General features: G+C 40.3%; 1 protein-coding gene across 4 annotated transcripts in view; it reads left to right on the forward strand.

The window, feature by feature from the left end:
* LOC135216017 (GPI ethanolamine phosphate transferase 3-like) overlaps positions 1–17,221 on the forward strand; it is a 133,951-nt gene extending 116,730 nt beyond the window's left edge. For 3 of the 4 annotated variants that reach the window (XM_064250954.1, XM_064250953.1, XM_064250955.1), the window contains 3 exons: positions 1,339–1,618; positions 10,614–10,728; positions 16,799–17,221. In XM_064250954.1, coding sequence (XP_064107024.1) covers positions 1,339–1,618; positions 10,614–10,728; positions 16,799–16,996 — 593 coding nt within the window. In that variant the 3' untranslated portion in view covers positions 16,997–17,221. The remainder of the gene's footprint in view (positions 1–1,338; positions 1,619–10,613; positions 10,729–16,798) is intronic. The other variant, XR_010314785.1, reaches the window with a different exon arrangement.
* The last annotated feature ends 5,327 nt before the right edge of the window (positions 17,222–22,548 follow it).

Here is a 22,548-nt window from a genome sequence, read left to right on the forward strand (position 1 = left end):
AAATATATAGTTCTATTTAATAAATTGAGAACAGAAGTAGGTGCTTGCTTTCTCTCAGACATTAAAAAAAGGGGCTCATACTTTTCAAGTTGTAACTTTTCATCATGACTGGAAAATAGACTAATGTTACATATTTTTGTTACATTAATATGATTCCAGTCTACAGGATGTAAAAAAAACAACTTCCCACAGCCTGATGATACTAAGCTTGAGGTGTACCATAGTGACTAAAAATTTTTGCACTAAATCTTACAAGACAAAAATAGCTTTCAAGTGTGGTTTTAAAACCAATTATAATAAAAATAGCTGTTGAGGCTATAACCCCACTTCAGAAGGAATGAAAAAGAAGAAATTTCAGTAATCCTCAAAAATAAAAGAGTAATGTTTTTTTTATAATAATACTATTGACTTCAAAAGTCTACATAGAATCAGCTGGCAAATTAGGTACTCTAATTCACACTGCCTTTTTTTTAACAATTGTAGATTCCCCACTGTTACGCCAAAATTTGTTAAAATTGTAGATAACTCATAAAAATTACAAATTTAGTCCAGTATGTATTCAGGTGGTGGGAATGTTTATTATAATCCCTGTGCAAGTTATAGGCATCATTAGATCGTAAATCTTATGTAGCTGTTTACATCAGGCCATTATAATTTGCCAATTATTTTATAAATATAGTATTTTTTGTAAGGACAAGATATGCCACTGAAAACTGTAACTAAATTTTTTGTGACAATTTTCCACTTCTGCTCATGCATACAGTACGTATGTATTTATAATGTTAAGCATTTTTCTCTTAAGTTTACACATGAATTACACAAATAAATATAAAATTAAGGAGGAACAGTAAACCTGTCATTCAGGGTACTATTTGCAAGAAGTGGAAAAATTCAGATATAAAGCTTATGGCTACATCACAAATTAATAATTATTAATAGATTACGTAATGGGATCTCTGTTATACCAGGCTGCATTTCCGGTTTTTTGCTGCTTGTTTCTTCTAATAAGATGATATAAAGTCTCCTGTGCAGTAATAAATTTCATACCTTTACTTTAAATATTTTTTTAAGCTTTTAATTGGTACATACAGACTAGAACTTTTTGTTAGGCTAGATTCTTCATAGTGGGAGAGGGTTAGTTCATTTTTCAAACACGTAAGGAATTTGTCATTTTGACTAGTCATGTGAAACCGATTTGTTCACAAAACTTTGGTGTTAAAAGGCTGTAGTAAAAAAAAAAAAGGGTTTGTATCTGTGAAGCTTGAAAATATTCTTTTGAAAGGATTTTATTTTATTTATCACAGATCATTGTTTTCTTGAGAAATTTCTGTCTTTCAGGAGATGTAATGAAGCCATCTTGGTCATCCGTGTGTACCTGGTTTATGCTTAGCCTCCACTTTTTCTACAGTACAGGGCATCATGCCACATTTCCATCATTGCACTGGTCAGCAGCATTTGTTGGTTTTGAGGGCCAGTGGGGCAGTAGTAATGTTATACCAGCCATTCTTGTTGGATTCAATACATTTTCAGCACAAATTATATTTGCTTTCTCACTTCCACTTATAGTGCTGTGCCCTCTGTCATTTGGCGTTGTCTTCCCAAAGCTCAGGAACAGCAGGTAAGTAATGTTGCTTCTCAGTTTGATAGCTATTATAACATACAATAGGTGAACACTGCAAGGTACTAGCTACTTTCTTGATTGGGAGATTGTTTCATCACAGAAATTTATTTTCTGGAACATAGTTCTTGAAGCATTCTTTATGTATATAATGTCATTATAATGAAATAGCCGGTCTATTTTATGATTTAGAGCGTTTTTATCTTTTTAAATTCAAATTTTTTTACATTGTTAACTAATGCTGTAAAAAAAAAAATTGCTATCAGTGACCCTGACATTTCTGATCACAGTTAATATTAAATCAGTCAGTTGATTTGGACTTGATGAAAGGATTGTAAAGCAGGAGAGAGGAAACAAATGCTGCTTGTTAATGATAAATACCACCATTTCCTAATTTTCAACACAGTACAACCCTTCAGTCAACCTTGTGATTGTATAGAAATATAGATAAATGGTCTAATTAACAAATTTATAATGATAAACTTTATCCTATCTGATAGTCAAAAAGTCAGTAAACTTGTGACAAAGCATATGACATGTGCAAATGTTAAAAAAAAATAATACTTAGAGCAAATCTCTGAATTTATGAATCAGTACTAGGTTTTCAACCCCTTTTAATTCCATCTTTATCCAAGATTAACTTGAATTTGAAAGGAGGATTGCACTTATACCAAAATAGGTTCCAAACTCCAGAAAGTTCTACCAGTATGTAACAGAATTAATAGGCATCATTGAGATTAGTTGTCAGTAGTACAAAATTTTTATTTAAAAAAAACTTTCGCAAGTCACACTGACTCTCCAGTCCATGAATTGTTGCTCTTATTTTTGCGTATCAATCTCCATCTGAAGAATATATGATAAGGGGGATGGGTTCTAGAAGTTATGATTAATGATTTGGCATATTAATTTGTTTTATTGTAAAAACATACTTTTCTTATTGGTATATTAATTTGTTTTATTCTTATCTTCCTATTACAAACCCAATAATCATAAATAGCTTTCATTTCTATAAGTAGGGGAGAGAAAGCTGGAGAGGTTGAGAAAAGAACATACGTTATGTTAAGTCCAGTCCCAAGAAATGGTACAAAATCTTCTAGAAAAGAGGAGCTTTGATAAGTAATGAATTGTTCATATACGAAACAAACCTTCGGTCTTAACATTAGGATTTACTAGCGCCAAGCTGAAAACCGGTAGAATTAAAATTACACTTGTGAGATCCAGGGACTAATGGCATCTATACCAGGTCACGGGGCATGTATACCCAGAATGCCCACGGCTACCTGAGACCCACCAGTTATTTTCCTACCGCCTTTAAGATAAGACGTGTTACTGTCTATCTGATTTAAAGCCAGTTTTTCAGTTTGCCCGTTCTTTATCCATTTCATTTTTTATTTTTCATTCCTATTACCTTTTCTTTCTCCGAGTGTGATCAGTTTGTGGTAAGAGTATACGTGGTATGATGGAGAATTTTGCCTCAACATCGGGATCGTCTACCGTTTCGAAGAGGAGACAAAGGAAATGCCAAGGAGTCAGTGGCTTTCCATGTTCTAGGTTCCTAACTTTGGTGTCGACGGATCCTCATCCAACGTGTAGTAGGTGCAGGGAAAACGTATGTACGGTTACTAATCCATGTTCTGTTTGTCGCGGTTGGTCGGTGGAACAGTGGAAGAAGTTCTATGGGAAAAGCCAATACAAAAGGAAGGTGGTGACGCCATCTTTGGATGACCAAACCTTACCGGCTTCTTTTGTATCGGCAATAAACCAGGCTGCTCCATGTGTTTCTCCACCTGCTTTTGATTTGTCTCATACCCCTTCGGTTTCTCCTAGCGGTTCAGTATCGGAAACGTCAGGAGGGGCCTTGGGTAATCTTATGAATAATATGCACTCTCCTTTGTTCCCAGCAAGTAGAGGGGGAGATCCGCCATCTTTGTTCCAGGCTCCTGCTCCTCAAGCGCATAGGTTAGATGGTACGTGGTCAGCGCTAGGCCTACCAGGCGTACCAACCTTGGATGGTGTGCTTGCGCATTATATGACGTCACGGTTCCAGCAGGGTCCGGCAGCGCTGAATGTTCCTCATCCCCCGGGCTTGCAATTTATGGGAATTAATGCCGCGGCAGAACGTGGGAGGTAGTTTGGCAGCAAACGTGCGGTTGCCAGCAGAAACCTGGATGACGTCACAACATACGTCACACTCCGATATGGCAGGCGTGATGACGTCACAGACCGATTCTCGGCCTATTTCGCTGCACCCAGACGCTAATACACCTTCTGACCCGTCAATGCAAACTGTAATGCAGAAATTACAGGATATAGAGAAGAGAATGAATAAGAGAGACAAAAAGAAAAAGTGTGATTCGCCTGCTTCGTCTTCTTCCTCTAGTTCGCCGTCATTGCTAAGTCCGATAACGTCACGATTCGGGAGTTCCTGGCAGATCCTCGGGCTAAGAGGAGAAGAATCAATTCTTCCTCATCTTCGGACCAAGACTGTCATTTCCAAGTCAGCAGGAAGGTCGGGAAGTCGGTGGCTATTAAGCACAAGGTTAGCAGACGAAGCTGTTCGCAAGAATCCGAACAAGCGAGAGAGGTGACGGCCGGCGGGCTAGCGGCCGATGCGGAGTTGCCAGTTCGGATCGCAAAAACTACGATACCTCTGGTAAAATCGACGTTGGCGGCGAAAGGTGCAGCATAGGATGGAATGCAGGTCCCAGTTTCGCCCGTAAGGCCGTTCAAAATACGTACGAAGGACGATAAGGCTCCTATTAAAAGTACGAAAAATAGAGAGTTGGCAACCTCGGCGGATACGTTCGTGGAAGGCAGTGTCCGTCTGGATAGAAGGTCGAGGCCGGGCTCGCCGACGCTCGAAAACGATGCCAATACTAATAGAGACGAACTTATATCTGTCTTAAGGGAGCCTTCATCTTGGAGATCTAGACGAGATTCTCGCTCTAGATCCGTGAGCAGAGAAAGAGTGAGACGTTCTCGTTCCCCTGCTGACTCTCCGGGATCGAGCCAACAGCGGCCAGCAAAGATCAAAGAGACCGCGGCCGTAGGGGCAGGCGGCCGTGGAATTCCGGGCCGTCTGTCAGAAGATAGGGGCGAGACAACATCCCTTGTGACGGAGAATGGTACACTAGAGCCGGAGGAAGGAGAAAACCAAGAGTTTCTGGCCTCGTATGCAGAGGTGATTGATTTGATTCGTCAATTCAATAACCTTTCGGAGAAGACAGAAACACCGGCCAGTATGCTTCCGCCTGGAATTGACATGGCAATTGGACTAAAGAGGGATACCAAGGTGTCGTATGAATTGCCTTGTTCGAGTCATGCGGAATCGGTCTTGCAACACGTAAACGCAAAGATTGCAGGGAGGGATAATTCCATAAGATCTAATAGATCATTTAAATTTATTCCCCCTCCAATGATAAAGCAAAGGAAATATTATACGACACCGAAGGTCCCTTTGCTGTCTAGACAAATGAACCCTAATGTTGTAAGGTTAAGGCCTGGATTAACCTTGGATCAGGTTAAAATGGAGTGCCCTTCGATGACGTACCAAGAGGCTGCTACGTTAGAAGCAACAGCTTCTTCTGTCTTTCAGGCTGCTTCTTGGTTAGACCTTTGGTCAACAGCAGTGGCGAAGATTGCATCCTCGGAAGCAACAAGAAAAGTAGTGGATGAACCATTGTTCATTAGATTACTACAGTGAGGTTCCAAGGCGATTGCGTACCTGACAAACATAAGTGCCAATGTTTGGGCAAATATCCTGCTAATGAGGAGAGATGCAGCGTTGGCTAGACTAAGCCGCAATGTGGATTTGGATTCCCTGTTAGCAATGAGGAATGGGGATATCTTGGAATCACAACTGCTGTTGCCAGAGGTCATACTGGAAGAGGCGATAGATAGAAGAAGGATGGACACTAACGATAGGTTGGTGCAACAGGCAGTTAGGAAAACGTCTAACAGTCAAACTACTCCTTTGGAGGGAAGACAACAGCAGATGTCTCGAAAGAAGACAGTGAGACATAGCATCCCTAATAGAGTCACAAGACCCTCTTCCCCAAAGAGGCTAACTCATCGGCCCTTTCACAATAGAAACAACAGAGGAAGGGGCAATAGGGGAAGAGGGAGAGGCTCAAGAAGATAGGATGGGCGCCTCCCATCACTCGGCCACACCAGTGGGGGGTTGCCTGGCAAATCACTGGAAGGTGTGGCAGGAACTAGGGGCAGAGCAGTGGGTGGTGGATGTCACTTATGCCCACAAATCTCAGAAGGCCACTATTTTTCAGGACGAAGTGAAGAAGATGATGGAAAAAGGAGCTGTGCAACAAGTATGCAGTCCGGCAAAAGGCTTCTACAGCAGGATTTTCCTGGTACCCAAAGCCAACGGGGAGTGGAGGACAGTAATAGACCTGTCAACGCTGAATCTGTTTATAAGGAAAACCAGTTTCAAGATGGAAACTCCGAAAACGGTTCTACAAGCAGTCAGAATCGGAGACTTTATGCTGACAGTCGATCTAAAGGACGCATACTTTCAGATACCAGTCCATCAGTCTTCAAGGAAATTTCTCCGCTTCAGTCTTGCAGGGAAAGCTTTCGAATTCAAGGTCCTGTGCTTCGGATTGACAACGTCTCCTCAAGTTTTTACAAGAGTGTTCACCCTCGTGTCGGCGTGGGCGCATGCTCAGGGGATCAGGCTAATAAGATATCTGGACGATTGGCTGGTGATAGCAAAGTCCAGGGAGAAATTACTCAGGGACAGGGCAGCCCTCCTGCAGCTTTGTCACAGCCTAGGTATTGTGGTAAATCAGGAGAAGTCGCCAGTTGATCCAAGTCAACGTTTGGAATATCTGGGAATGGTGATAGACACAACACAAGCCAAAGTATTCCCGACAGACCAAAGAATAGAGAAATGCAAACAAGTGGTGAATGCCTTTCTGGGAAAACAGACACAGCCAGCAAGACAGTGGCAGGTGGTGCTGGGAATCCTAACCTCCCTGGAGAAGCTAGTACCACAAGGAAGGCTACACCTTCGGTCCCTACAATGGAGGATGAAGGAGTTTTGGTCACCAATAGTAGATCACCCATACGAGCAAATTCCCTTGTCGGCAGAAGTGAGGAAAGACTTGCTGTGGTGGGTGAACGACGACAATCTGACAGTGGGTGTCCCCCTTCAACAATCCTCCCCAGACCTCTTGCTGTTCTCGGATGCGTCACTAGAAGGCTGGGGAGCCCATATGGAGGAGTTGATGGTGTCAGCAAAATGGAGTTGCAAGGACAGAGAACTCCATATAAACGTGCTGGAGTTGAAAGCAGCTTTTCTGGCTCTACAGGAATTCAGGGAGAGAGTATAGGGACACTCAGTGGTATTGATGTCAGACAACACCACAGTAGTAGCTTATATAAACAAGCAAGGAGGCCTAGTTTCTCGGCAGTTACATGTGATGACAGTTCAACTTCACCAGTGGGCTATAGAGAACCTGGTAGACATCAAGGCCAGGTATATTCCGGGAAAAAGAAACATAGTGGCCGACAAGTTGAGCCGCAGGGATCAGATTCTGGGAACTGAGTGGTCCCTGCACCAACAGGTAGTGGAGAGGATGCTCATGTTGTGGGAAGGACCGATCATAGACCTATTCGCAACCAGGTACAACAAAAAGTTGGAAGTGTATTGTTCAGTAGTCCCAGACGCAGAGGCAGTAGCAGAAGATGCGCTACAACACCCCTGGGACAATCTGGACGTGTACGCATTTCCTCCATTTTGTCTAATCCGTCAGGTTCTGAACAGGGTAATGCGGTCTCAGAACCTCAAGATGACCCTGGTAGCCCCGTTATGGCCGAAAGCAGAGTGGTTTCCAGACCTACTGGAACTCCTAGTAGATGTGCCAAGAGAGTTACCTCCATGGAGCAACCTACTGTGTCAGCCGCACGTGGAGAGGTACCACCAGTCGGTGAAGTCCCTATCGCTTCACGGGTGGAGACTGTCAAGTATCTCCTCCGAGCGCGAGGGTTTTTGCAGAAAGCAGCAACTCAGATGGCAGGTAATATCAGAAAATCATCTGCGACAGTATACCAAGGAAAGTGGTCAGCATACTGTGATTGGTGTCGTAGAGGGAACTTGTCTCCACTCGGTACCACTATTCAGCAGTTAGCAGACTTTCTGATATATCTCAGAACAGAAAAACATATGTCTGTATCTGCAGTGAAGGGGTACAGGGCGGCTCTAGCCTCAGTCTTACGAATGAAAGGAGTGGACATATCGTCTTCATGGGAGTTGGCCATGCTGATGAGGAGCTTTGAACAGTCATGCCCACCAAAGGAGCTAAAAGCCCCAGATTGGGATCTGACCAAGGTACTGAGTAGTCTGACAAAACCCCCCTACGAACCACTAAGGCAGTCCACGGGTAGGAGCCTGACCCTGAAGACAGTCTTCTTATTGGCCCTGGCTTCAACCAAAAGGGTGGGGGAGCTACATGGCCTCTCATATCTCATAAAGCACTCGAGAGGTTGGAGATCAATGGTATTTGAGTTTGTCCCAGAATTCGTGGCCAAGACCCAAAATCCAACAATAGTAGACGGCAGATTCGACTCCTTTACCATACCTTCCTTGGCAGACTTTGTAGACAACGACAAAGCTGAGATGCTCCTGTGCCCCGTCAGGGCACTAAGGGAGTACTTAAAGAGAACAAGGCACCTCAGGCCGGGGTGCCGGAGGTTGTTCGTAAGTACAGGACGGAACAAGAAGGAAGTGTCCAGGAATACAATATCGTTTTGGCTAAGGGAGACGATCAGAGATGCTTACACGGCAGAAGACAGAGGGTCAGATAGCCAGGTGGGAGCTAGAGCTCATGACATCAGGGGCATGAGTGCTTCCCTGGCATTTAAGAAGAACATGTCTGTGGATAGAATTCTGAAAGCTGGTGTGTGGAAACGCCAAACAACTTTCACCTCATTTTATTTGAAAGATGTTGCCCATAGATCCTTGGACACCTTTTCCTTGGGTCCAGTGGTGGCGGCCCAACAAGTGATATAGTTCATCCAGTGCCCCTGGCGGGTCAGTTTGCGTCTAGTCTAAGATGAAGGTATGAAAGTAGAATGAATGGGATGACTGGTCTTTTTTCTTTACTACTTTCTTCCTACTCCTTTAACTACGGGCAATATGAAGGAGAGTACCGTCATGTGCTGGAACGGACTAGATGCAGGTGAGGTGGTCAGCCATACTGTGAAGCTATCTTAGGTGATGATATACTTTTCAGTAGCAACACACCCCTCTGGATAATAGGGAAAAGAGGGGTGAAGGTGGATCCAGTTGCAAGGGACAAGAGTAAACAGTAGAATGGTATCTACACCCAGTGGGGGAAAACCAATAGATCCGCTTATATCTTTGGTCCTAGGTTCATTGTCCATTCTCTTAGAATTTCCCTATATATTCGGAAATGGATAAGGTGGCAAACTCCCAGTCAGTTGTAGAGACTTACCTCCCTCCAATAGTAAGTCTATCCTAATGTTAAGACCGAAGGTTTGTTTCGTATATGAACAAATACCAAATTTGTAACTAATTTGTATTTTTCATAACTAACAAACCTGAGGTCTTAACAGGTAAAGGCCCACCTCGAACCACCCCTCTAGCAGTCTAAACTGGGTTAGAAATATAACTTGTGGGTCACAGGTAGCCGTGGGCATTCTGGGTATACATGCCCCGTGACCTGGTATAGATGCCATTAGTCCCTGGATCTCACAAGTGTAATTTTAATTCTACCGGTTTCCAGCTTGGCGCTAGTAAATCCTAATGTTAAGACCTCAGGTTTGTTATTTATGAAAAATACAAATTAGTTACAAATTTGGTATTTTGTGATGTTAGAATTCTCCAGTTAATGGGTTGTTTCCTTAAGTAATGAGGCTGCAGTGGAAGATAAATGGAGGGAGAATGCTTACTAAGCATAAGAATTGGTATACCAGGAAATTTATGCCTCCAATGTGTAGATAAATGAGGGATGAATCATGAATAAAAACAAGACAAAGTGATCCAGGTCCTCCCCACATTATAGCTTGCCACAATAATGGGTCTCAACAGATGTGAATCAAGAGTTATGAGTGGCATCGCAAAAAAAAACTTTGTCTGAGGTTTTCTTATATTGCCAGATGACTGCTGTAAGGATGGCAGTGTTCCAAATTAAAGCCAAGGAGAGAATGAATGAGCGCAAACAATATGAACCCTAATCTTGAGTGTAGTGAGGTCCTCTCAGGATGCAACAAAATAAGCATGAGAAGTTGCTTGTCATAACCAACAAGTGTTTTAGGCAAGATTAGCAAAGTGACCAAAAAGAGAACCTTCCCCTCTTGGCTACATACTCTGTAGCAAATGAGTGACTAACAAAGGACCAGTGGTTTAAATACAAGACTCCTCCTGAAAGTGCATGAGCTCGTTGACACACTTTAAGAGTTGGCCGAGCCAGCAAGGTGAAAGGTGTTGATTGATTGATTATGAAATTAGGTCGTGAGGACCAAGCACCGGAACCCATGAGGATTATTCAGTGCCAAAAGATGTTGATGGCCAGATCTAAAATACATATACTTGAACAATGGTTCGTAAGGCATGATGAGCATTTGTGTGTATATTTATAGTGTATATATATATATATATATATATATATATATATTTATATATATATATATATATAGATATATCTTATAATAGTCTTTATAATTAATATATTATATATAATATAATTTGTGTTATTATAATACTGGATTTCATGTCCATAGCTACTCCTCACATATCTAGTCTTGAATAATAAATTGCATTTGAGAAAGAATCTTGTTTTTTTATCTTCTGTAAATATGCTTTAATATTCTCATTCCTGCTGCAAAGTATGTAGTTGATAGTTTTGGTAAATATGTGGGTTTCCAATCACTGTTAGCAAAGTATACTTTATGTATGTTTCACTTTTTATATATGCCTACCCACAACCTTATACTACTGTATTTTTATTGGTTTCAGGTTGGAAGGGGAGGACACACGGCAGGGAGAGTTCCTTTTTGTTGAGGATAGAAAAATAGCTGCAAGTTCCTTGTTGTTTACTTCAGTATTGTACATTATATTACATGCTATCAAGGTGAGAAAGAAGTTCTTTGTTTGTAATTATTATTTTCTTGTATTCACAAGTAAGAAAGTATGGGTAATGACATTTATATAGTCACCTATTTTTGGTGCAAATGGCTCTTTCAAGTCTGACTAATTGTGGAGAAGAGGTGAATAAGAGGCAGCGTCTGGGCACTTTAAATTAGTCTAAATTAATGTCAGAAGTTTCTGACAAGACATGGATTTCTGCAAATGGAAGGATACCATTTAATATCAGAGCAAGACAGGCATAATTTTAGTCGTGCATTTTCTCACACCTGGAAAACAGTTAACTTGTTTTTGTACAAAACAGGAAATTTCTCCACATACAGTTCAAAACCTTGAAGTGTTTAACATTTACAGATGATTTTGGTTTCAAAAATGAGATATTCTAGTTCAGTTCCTGCAAATACATTAAAATCACTTCCTATTTTGTTCAGCCCAGTTCTCTGAAGATGTATGCTTTTCTGGAAATGCTGTGTGTGAGGGGCTGTTCTCAGTTGTAATTATAAAATCCATGGCAACTCCACATTTGGCAGTGAGTGCTGCTTTTAGGGAGTGGTAGAATTGCTCATACCATTTACTTCTGGGTTGTATGCTGCTGTGTTTTATTTTTGTCCCAAGGCTGGTAGCAAAGGAGTTCCATAGGGTAGACATGAAGTTATCCCCAATCACTGGTGACCCAGTTTATTAACACCTGTGCAAACTTTCTGCTGCCTGCTGTTTGACAGGTATTGCATCAGGCCATCTGGTCAATGATTGCGAAGAGGTATCTTTACCCCAATATTGGTAGGGATCCCACAATGTCGATGTGAACATGGGCAAGGCATTGCTCCATTGTATTGAATTGTCCTATCCCTGACTGTATGCCTGATGACCTTGGATTTCGGCAATGGAGACATTCTCCAGCTGATTTATTTATGTCCGACTTCATGGCCCACCACCCACCAGATGTATTGTTCTGACAGGGTACGGGTGGTGGCATGGTTGGACAGGTGGCAGGTCATAGGAGAGACTGAGAATCTTCCTTCTTAAGACTGACAGTAAGTAGGGGTGAGGGCATCCAGCACCAGTATATACCAGTTTTGCTGCTGATGATTATCTCGCCATCGTCTATGGCAAAATCCCCACTCTGAGATCGGGAGTTTCCTACTAAAGTCAATGCAGATCCACATCATTCTTTAGGGCTGCTGTGATCTTGGGATGTGATATCTCAATCTGGACAGCATTGATGGTATTTCTAGGAAAGGCGTCTGACGTTGGAAGAGCCCTTCAGGTACCTGATGGTGCAGGAGAACTCAGATATTGCAGACAGGTGACGTAGCTGTCGTGCTGACCAACAGTTTTGCTTTTGGTGAAGGCGTGGACCAAGGGTTGATGGTTCGTTTACATCACAAACTGCCTTCCCTCAAGCGTCTGAAATGCAGAATAGCGCAGCGGACTGCCAGAAACTGTCAAATGTGGCATGTTTCTATTCCGCTGGAGATAGCTATTTGCTAAAGAATGCTAACGGCCGATGACTTTCATCTGTATCCTGCTCGAGTACTGCACCCATCGCTGTTACATGCATTAATTGTCAGGGTTAGGGTACTATGGGATTGAGGAAACAGTGTTGCTGTCTGTTTTTTTTTGGCTAATTAGAAAGCTGTCTTGTTTGTCAGACCAGTATAGATATTGCAATACACCCCCTGAACACCTGAATAAGCCCTGGTCACTTACCAGCCCGAACCCTCATTTATTAAAAATTTTCCAAATCTTTGGTTAAAATAAACGATCAGTGTTGCCAATCTCCTGGCAAACACCCTCGTTACCTAGTTACCAGCCCACAGCTGGTAGCCCTGCCTCACGGGCCGGTCACACCTGCCCTCTCATGTCAATCACTTATCGTTCGCGGTGGAGTACAGATGTATCCACAGCGAACTCCTTTTTGGTCTTGCCCAGCCTTCATTTGCACCTTTGATTTGATTGATTTTGGTGACAAATTACGCATCCCTTTGGATTACGGTTGGATTGCTCTTGATACCTTGTCATTAGACATGGATTCTGCAAAGGAAGAAACAACACAGGCTATGACAACGACAACGACTACTGCATCCTCGGCCACGACATCACAGAAAACGACGAGCGGAAGTTCAACAACGTATCGTCTTTGCCAACAATGCAAGAAAAGGATGAGTACCCTAAGACACGACAGTCATTCCTTATGCGTAATTTGTAGGCCTGTTCCATCTTCCCCGATATCTCTGGTTTTCCCTCCCTCTCCCAGAACTGGTATTGCCTTCTGACGAACCCCACCATTCCCGTTCCTCTTTAGTCCCTAATCCCTCAAATAGTCTTTTCATTGTTTGCGACACTGTTCCGTACTCTAGCTTTTCTTGACCACAAGCCGATAATACCATTTGTTTTTGATTTTCCGTGAGATTTGCTTGCTCTATTACATGATAACCTTTGACTTTCCCTTCAAGCGTGCCTTTCCCCATTGCCCTTTCACACCCAGATGGTGCCTTTTCGTATCTAATTAAATAGTCCGCCATCTTTTCACTAGATTCTCTTCTTATTAGAAGGTATCATTTTATTCTGCCGTAATTAATTACCGAATCTTTTAGATAGGCTTTATCTAGTTTCTCTAGGATTAACTTTGGACCCACTGTACCAGTAAGTTTCTCTCTATCTAACGCTTCCACTAGCTCTCGGGCTTTCTTTTTTAAGCTCATTCTCATTTCTATCGCTGGGTATTTTGTATCTTCTCCATACAACAATAGCCAATCTTCGGCTTGACCTTTCCATTCTTTGTATTCTTCTTGTATCCCACTAAACCTAGGACATTCCCTTCTCCATCTAGTAGTCTCCCTTTGTTCACTGTCGGATCCAGGCATCTTTGATCAACCACGCTCTGCTTCCAGTTTGAATTTTAGCCTAGCCTAACCCCTTTTACTTACACAAATGAATAATCTACCAACCTGTACGCTTTCTCCAACTCCAGAAATCACCTTAGAACATCAGCACAACAAGACTTATGACCCAAAAACTCCTACCAAACAGAGAGCTCTCCCCTACCAACCACACACCACCAGCACGTGCTTTCTACTACTCCATGTTATTGTTTACATCTCCCTGACGCCGCCGCCATCTTGTCTATGACGTCACAGCCTATGACATCACAACACAACTTAAATACATCAACAGACACATTCTAGAATCAACCTTATGCTGTCCATATATAGGACACCCACCATATTTCAACAATGCATAAAATACCAATAACAATTATACAATATATAATCAGTAGGGCCCTCTGGCTTGCTGTCTGCTTCTGTGTTGCTTTGATGCTGTGATTGTGGGGCAGCTGCTGCTGTAGGTGGTTTCTGACGATGTTTGGGCCAGATAAACTGTGTCTCCTGTTCCCAGGAATTCGTTTAGGGACATGGTTGATGCGTCAAGTACCGTGGCAACTTTGGTCATCTCTCACAAGGTCTAGCGTCGTTTCTGGTCGACAGTCTGTGACAGGTATCATTATTAGCTGCTGTTGTAGTTTGTAGACATGACGGCCATTGGTCTCCTATCGCTGATCCTACATTGCCTAGGAATTTCCTAGCTCTGGGGGTAGGAGGCATGCTGAAGGACTAGCCACTCCGTGATTTTTCAGACATAGTCCGGCAGGAACTCTAGGATGGCGCAGGCTAGATGCTTTCTAATTTAATGTCACAAATTTCTGACAAGACATGGACTTATGCGAATGTTACGGTACCTCCTAATATCAGAGCAAGACAGGCATAATTTTATGGTCAGTTGTGGTTGCTCGCACCTGGAAAACCGTTAAAAATTCTTTGTACAAAATAAGGAGTTTGTGATGGAATGGCAAAGAAGTCCAGTCTCATACCCATGCATTAGAAGAAATACTTATATGATGGGCATGCTTCTGGAGACATTTGTGAAAGCCTTCTTGGAAATTACTTCTGGGAAACTTCAGGGAGGTAATGGGGCTGTTCTTATTGTTGCAAGAACAATCCATTAATTGGTGGCGAGTAGTGCTGGGCCAACTTTTTGTTTGAGAAGCTCACTCTTCACGGGCAGAACCATCTTTGGTCCCTTCAGTGGCAGCTGAAGCAAACTAGGCCTTCATCTTTGGAGTTGGGAGGTGAGGGAAGATCTTGCTTAATAGCTGGAAACTATTGGACTCTCCTCCTCCAGAGGTACTTCTGTTCTTGGATGCATCGAGATTTTGGGGTACACCCAAGAGTAGTACAGGACTACTATATACATGTGCACATCAGTGTAATGGAAATGCATACAGTCTGGCTGGTGTTGCAGGCTTTCTAGAACAGCCTGCAGGGATGCTTGGTGGGTCGAGTGACAACATGAACGTAGTTGCTTGCTTCAACAAACTGGGGGACCATCTCCTGGATACTGTGCTAGTTAAGCTTTGAAGATGCAGGAGTGGCTGGTTCTCCAGGCTGTCAAGTGAGGGCCAGGTACATTTTGGACCAGCAAAACATTGTGAAACCAGTTCAACTGCTTGGGTTGTTAGTGGGCACACACAGTTTTGTTTGACTACTCTGAGGCATCCCGTGAATACCAATTTGTAGTGAAGGTGTTCTAACTTATAAATTTAACCAGGGATCCATCTACCATGGCCTTCCTGGAGTACTTGGGTATAGTCAAGAGTTCCACTCTCCCCTTACAGTTTGGTTGCAGAAGCCTCTGCCCTGCTTCACCAGTGGCCTCTCCCACCAGAATACTGCTGCTCTCACATCCTCCTCTTCCTCTCCTTTCACAAGGTTTGTAAATCTTTTAGACATCTTCAATTTTCTGGGGAATGACACAAGTCGGCATATAGGTCTTACCGTGGATTGCTGTAAAAAAAATTCCCCACACAGGACAGCCAACTCTTTGATCCTCTGAGCAACTGTTGGGTTGGGTTATGTCACCTTTCTCCTCTGAATGAGGATTCCTCACAGTGAAGTGGCTCAAGATATGCTGTAATTAATTTAGGTGATGGATGCCTTTTATTATTTTTAAACCTCCCCGTGCTGTCTTCTCATTGGTGCAGCACATGGTTGTTAATTTGCAGATGACAGAATGAGAAGGAAACTGGTTCAGCACTACCATGTATGACTTGGGCCAAATAGTAGTACTTTTTGGTTCAGTATTAACTGATAGGTTTGCTATATGCAAAACATGTTTGTCACAAACCCGCCAGTCATATTGAAGTGCCCTCCTCTCAATCTTGTTTTTTTACCAGGTACAATTTTAACAGAATGAGCTGGGTTTTTCGTATTAAATGGATGGTTTATGGGTGTGCGTGTGGCCTGTTATTCAAAGCTCTCCCACCTTTGCCTTCAAGACAAGAATGTGCTTGGCTGGGGAAATTGCAACTGCATTTTGGGTTCAGTGTGAGTGATGTGAATGAATGTGAAACATGTTATAGTTAGGCTCCCCTATTTGCATGGGGTCCTGGGGGAATTGGGTAACCCTCCTGAATAGATAAAATCTGCAAATACTTAAAACTCCTCTAAAAATGCACACAACTGGCTTAAAAAAAATAAAGTGCATTTAGTCATAAAAATTATGAATATAGTAATTTGTGAACATTTCAGTGAAAAATACAGCAAATCATGGGTATATACAGTGCACAGAAAAATCCATGATAGGTAAGTTGTCCACAGAAAAATCCATGAATAGGCAAGTCCCCAAATCGCAGCAGTCAGCTGTAGCTAAAATTTAGTTTTGGTGGCTCTACCTAATTTGTTGGTTTCTGACTTAGATTGTCACCATTTCATGTTGTAAGCATTATAATTTTCAGCCATTGGCCATGTTATACAGGATAGTGTCCATTTTGTTGGTTGTAAACTTAACAGTGGGTATGAGGGTTTCAATCAATTCTCAGCTTAAGGAGATAGGAGTTCATTACAGATTATGTTTATGGATGTATCATGCACTGACACTGTCAAATGCTTTTGAGATTATGACGATTTCACATAAACATTTTGAATTCAGAGCAATGTCAAATTTGTTTTAATTTTATTTTTTTCTCATTTTCATTACAAGGGAAATTTATTTTTCAGGTGCTGTTTTCAGCAGCTTCAGCCTTCATACTACGACGACACTTAATGGTGTGGAAGATATTTGCCCCTCATTTCATATTTGATGCTGTTAGTTTCATTGTTACAAGTTTCTTTGTTCCCTTGGGGGTACTCTTTACTCTTCGGATTATAGATGTACTCGACATGTTTGGTGTTTATTTACGTCACAAGTATAGTTGATAGGAAGTGATACTTGGAATATGTATACTATTCCTTTTTGTTTTATATATTGTAAATATATCCTCTATGGGAGGCTGAACATTACCACAAAAATATTTCAGTGTATACACTAAAGATATTTCTTTATTGATATCTTGATTCAAGTATATATACTGAAGTATTTAAGTATTGCACATGTAAATATGATTTTATATTGAAAATGGAATGGACAGCTGGTTTTCTAAATTGCCTTTTATTTGTCCTTTGTAAAAAAAATTTTATAAATTATTTGACTACAAAACCGACTACTATTTTTTATGTTATGGTCTTTAAGCTGGTACTGTGATCAAGATTAACCAGAAGAAAAATTAAAGAAACAATCAATCAGTGTCAAATACAGGTATGCTCATCTTTACTTTTGTTCACATATATTTGTCAAGAAATTTAATACATGTAGTACGCTAAAATACCCTCATGTGATATTAACATCTCCAGTACTTTCCCAACCTGCAACAAAAACTACAATCATAAAGTAGCACTGGAACATATAACAGGAATGAATTCTTGTAATCCTTTAAAATTACTTTGTGATAATACAAAATTTATCAAGGACAGCTCAAGCTAAGCCTTTATTGTTAAAAGCCAATATGTGGAATGCTTGGAATTGGCCTCTAAATAATTTTCTCTGATAAACATTTATCAAGTGGATAATACATTATCAACACTGGTTATGGACTTGAATAAAATATATGACATTTTTCCAGAAAAAAATTTAGGACACTTTTCAATACAAAGCTGAAACAGATGATAAAATTATTGCATAACCAGACTAAAATGTATATAGTTCTTATCTATTGCATAGTGATAAATAACCAAGCAGTTTGAATGCCACATCATGCCAAACTTTCATAAATCATATCTACTGTAAAGTAGTATGTATATAGTATTTTGGTCACTTTTTATCAGTTATATAGTATCTTGGTCACTTATTATCAGGAACATTTGTAATTTTAACTACCACAATGCTATTGTAATTTCTCAGTTTCTGCATACTTTGGAAATGCTTTTTACTAAAGAGCCTAGATTTACTTTCTTCAATTGGGTCTAAGCTTAATAGTAACAAGCCTTTCCAAAGTGAGAAGGAACAGAGTAGTTAAGAGGGCATTGTGATTATTAAAATTACATGACTATCTGGTAAGTGACCAGCAGATTTTAAAAATATATTTCAGCCTAAAAAGCAATATATGATTAAACATATGACTATGATAGTCTATTCTGACTCTTGGTAAATGTACATATCTGAATTTAAAAATATATACATATGAGTGGGGTTAGATTTACACCTTCATGGTCAGGTGGATAAATGATACCTCATTCTGATATTCTGGATGAGAGTATGAATCTTACCCAGACATGAAAATTTCTTATTTTTTCTAAACCTGAGGTTTTGTAATAAAAAGCCTTTTCAAAGAGAAATAATCAATAAGTTAACAGGGCAATATGGTTACCAAAATTACATATGTACAGCATTGTCTATTGTCTTTATAGAGGGGTTTTAATATATGTAGTGGTGAGCTCAGAATTATGAAATTTATCATAATAAATATGATTTTGCTTGTGTGCAAAATATATCTCAAACCCATATCACATGACTTTCTAATTTGCTATTGTTAATATAAAATTTAATATAAAATTTGTAGAGTAGCACGTCGGTCCTCAACTGTATCAGAATTCGACATAATCGGATTTCGACACAAAATTTTGAATAAATTTTGCATTGGAGCTTGAACAAAAAACGAATCTGACCTGACGAACTGTATGATGCTTGCAAACAAGCTTGTTTCGGTCAGTTGCTGCTAGTTGGCATTTGTTGGTGGCGATGTTCCCACACGTTTAAAAACCACTCCCTCTGCTGCTATTGTTTTGAGTACATACATGCTCCTACAGGATATTTTAGTTTTTGTGGCTTTCTCTACTGTATGTAGTACTATTTTGATTCAATCATTGGTCCCAAGACAGCCACTGCAGGCAAACGAGGAAAACAGTAAGAACCACAATAGAACTTCAGAAAATTGAAAAATGACAAATTTTTAACCAATTTGTAGTTTTCATAACTAACAAACCGGAGGTTTTAACATTAGGATAATACTATAATACTAGCGCCAAGCTGGAAACCAGTAGAATTAATAACAAACTTGTGAGATCAAGGGACTATTGGCATCTATACGAGGTCACGAGGTATTGTAAGTGTGAGTAAATTTCATTAATTTACTGTAATAATGAGGCTTGTTTTTCAATGTTATGTTAGCAACAAGTTTTCTGCCTACCCAGTACAGTAATATGGTCACATTGGGGCATAGGCAGATTTTTTTTAATACAGTATACTACATTTAAAAATAAAAAATGTCTAATACATTGTGTTATTTAACACTGAACTTATTTAATTGTAATTTATGTGTAATGCTTTGTATAAAAAGGAAAGGTTAGGGTAATAACTGGTGTATGTAACTCTGAACTTATTTAATTGTAATGCATGTGTAATTTTTGTATAAATAGGTAAGGTTAGGTTTACAACTGGTGGTCAAGAATGGATTACAGTGTATGCTCATGTAACACGCGATATTGCATATCATGCTACCCCCAAATTTTCACCCTCAAAAAATTATTTTATCACGTATCTCATGTATCATGCAAGTTAAATTTATGAGACCAAATAACATTAGGCTAACCTCTATCAATTCCATTTTTTAGTTAGGCTAACCCCTATTCCTCCATCTCTTATCTATTCCATCTTCTAGTTAAGTTTAAAAAAGTAAACGAGAATGCCGAAAGTATCGTTAGTAATGGTATACTTGTTTTGAAAATACATAGAGCCAGGAACAGCCGATTAGCTATGAACAACCGAATCCGGTAACAACAGCATTTTTGCTTGCATTTCAACCATCATACAATAGCGTTGTTATGTTACAAATGATGTTAAGGAGAATAGGACCGATATATTTTTACATTACTACATCCTTACTCACTTTGGAGGAAAGATCGGCAAGGGGGCATACTGGCAAATTTAATCAAAGTTTTAGCTGAAGTTGAGTAAAGAAAGGTGATCTGCTAACAACTATTATTGAACATCGGCAATGTGGATGAAACTCGCAAACTTCGGTATATGTACAGTGAACCCTCGTTTATCGCGGTAGATAGGTTCCAAACCAGGCCGCGATAGCTGAAAATCCGCGAAGTAGGGACACCATATTTACGTATTTATTTAACATGTATATTCAGACTTTTAAAACCCTCCCTTTACGTAGTACTGTTAAAAAACCACCCTTTAATGTACAGAACACTTAATGCATGTACTACAGTACCCTAAACTAAAACAGTCAGTGACGCTATCCAATCAGGGTGATTTGTAAGGTCAGAATCGATATGAACTTATAGCGTCTCTGTTGGCTGATTGGATAGCGTCACTGACTGTCCTGATTTCGTCCCCGTCCACTTGGACGGTGGTTCGATCCCATGGGGGGACGAAATTATTATCAACTAAAAAATTCCCCTTCGGTACATATATGAAAATATATCATTTGGGAGGTAAAGTGAATTTAGATATTAAAGGACATTTGTAGCTTGAATTGATATATAAATGGATCACGGTTCGATGTGATAATTATTCATAACAAAAGGCTACGTGCTGTCAAACGCTCGAATTGGCTAACATGGTAGACGGGGTTTCATATCGATTCTAATTACGAAAGCACCGAGATCGACGGTGATTTGTAAGGTCAGAATCGATATGATCTTATAGCGTCTCTGTTGGCTGATTGGATAGCGTCACTGACTGTCCTGATTTCGTCCCCGTCCACTTGGACGGTGGTTCGATCCCATGGGGGGACGAAATTATTATCAACTAAAAAATTCCCCTTCGGTACATATATGAAAATATATCATTTGGGAGGTAAAGTGAATTTAGATATTAAAGGACATTTGTAGCTTGAATTGATATATACGTAAATGGATCACGGTTCGATGTGATAATTATTCATAACAAAAGGCTACGTGCTGTCAAACGCTCAAATTGGCTAACATGGTAGACGGCGTTTCATATCGATTCTAATTACGAAAGCACCGAGATCGAGGGTGATTTGTAAGGTCAGAATCGATATGAACTTATAGCATCTCTGTTGGCTGATTGGATAGCATCACTGACTGTCCTGATTTCGTCCCCGCCTACTTGGACGGTGGTTCGATCCCATGGGGGGACGAAATTATTATCAACTAAAAAAAAATTCCCCTTCGGTACATATATGAAAATATATCATTTGGGAGGTAAAGTGAATTTAGATATTAAAGGACATTTGTAGCTTGAATTGATATATAAATGGATCACGGTTCGATGTGATAATTATTCATATCTATATATATATATATATATATATATATATATATATATATATATATATATATATATATATATATATATATATATATATACGAGCAAGAGAAAGAGGGAGAGAGAATATCGAACCATTTATTATTTAATAAATTTATTACGCCCAAAGACGTCAAACAAAGTTACATATTAGCAGTTACATACAGTACATCAGAAATCAAAAGAAAAAAAATTACAGCATTGAATCATCGTTATATCAGTTACAAAATAACATATATGAGTTCGTATTCTATTATCACAACAACTGCAACAGACAGTTTAGCAGCCACCAAAGTGAGGATGACGAGTCAAAATTACGTCTAGGTGGTCATCTTTGAGTAAATATTGGCAGGTTTGAAGTAAATTTTGTCCTTGAGGTAACAGATTCCTGACAGTGGGGCAATGAAGGCATTAGTGTTCAAGGTTATTGGCATTAGCAAGGTTACACAGTTTACATGAGGTGTAGTGTGGTATATCTAGTGTCTGTCCAACCTGCCACACAGGACGATATCCCAACCTTATCCTTGCACTTACGACATTATGCCTACGCACCAAGAGTCCACGTCGCCGGTACTTGTGACGGCTCTGCAGAAAGTTATCATGATGTTGTATAGAAACACTAGTGCCCCTCTCTGCATCCCTACTCTGTACTGTACAGGCAAAAGCGGCTGAATGTATTCTATGTTTAAGGCAGCGAAGTGAGGGCTCAACATTTCTGTCATCAAGGTCAAGCGTGCAGGCAGCTTTAGCAAGACTGTCCACCATGTCATTCCCAGCAAGCCCAATATGGGAGGGCATCCACATGAAGGACAAGACAAGCGAGGCATTGTAAGCAGCAACGAGTTGAATATCGAACCAGAGAGAGAGAGAGAGAGAATTAATAACTATATACATGTGGGACTAATTTATTAGTTGTTTATTTATTTTGAGGTCCTTCATAAACATCTTAAAAATATATGGGTCCAAATGGTACATTCACAGACTAAGATTTAGGTTGTTTTTATTAGTGATTTGTATAATTGCCGATTCCAGTAAATTTCTTGAAACATAATCATTAGATCTAGCAATTACCGAGGTATCACCCCAATTAATACAATGAGATTTTTCACTCAGATGGATAAACAGTGCATTTGAAGTCTGGGCTGTTCTA

The sequence above is a fragment of the Macrobrachium nipponense genome, chromosome 6 (assembly GCF_015104395.2).
Source record: "Macrobrachium nipponense isolate FS-2020 chromosome 6, ASM1510439v2, whole genome shotgun sequence".
In the NCBI taxonomy this organism is placed as follows: Eukaryota; Metazoa; Arthropoda; class Malacostraca; order Decapoda; family Palaemonidae; genus Macrobrachium; species Macrobrachium nipponense.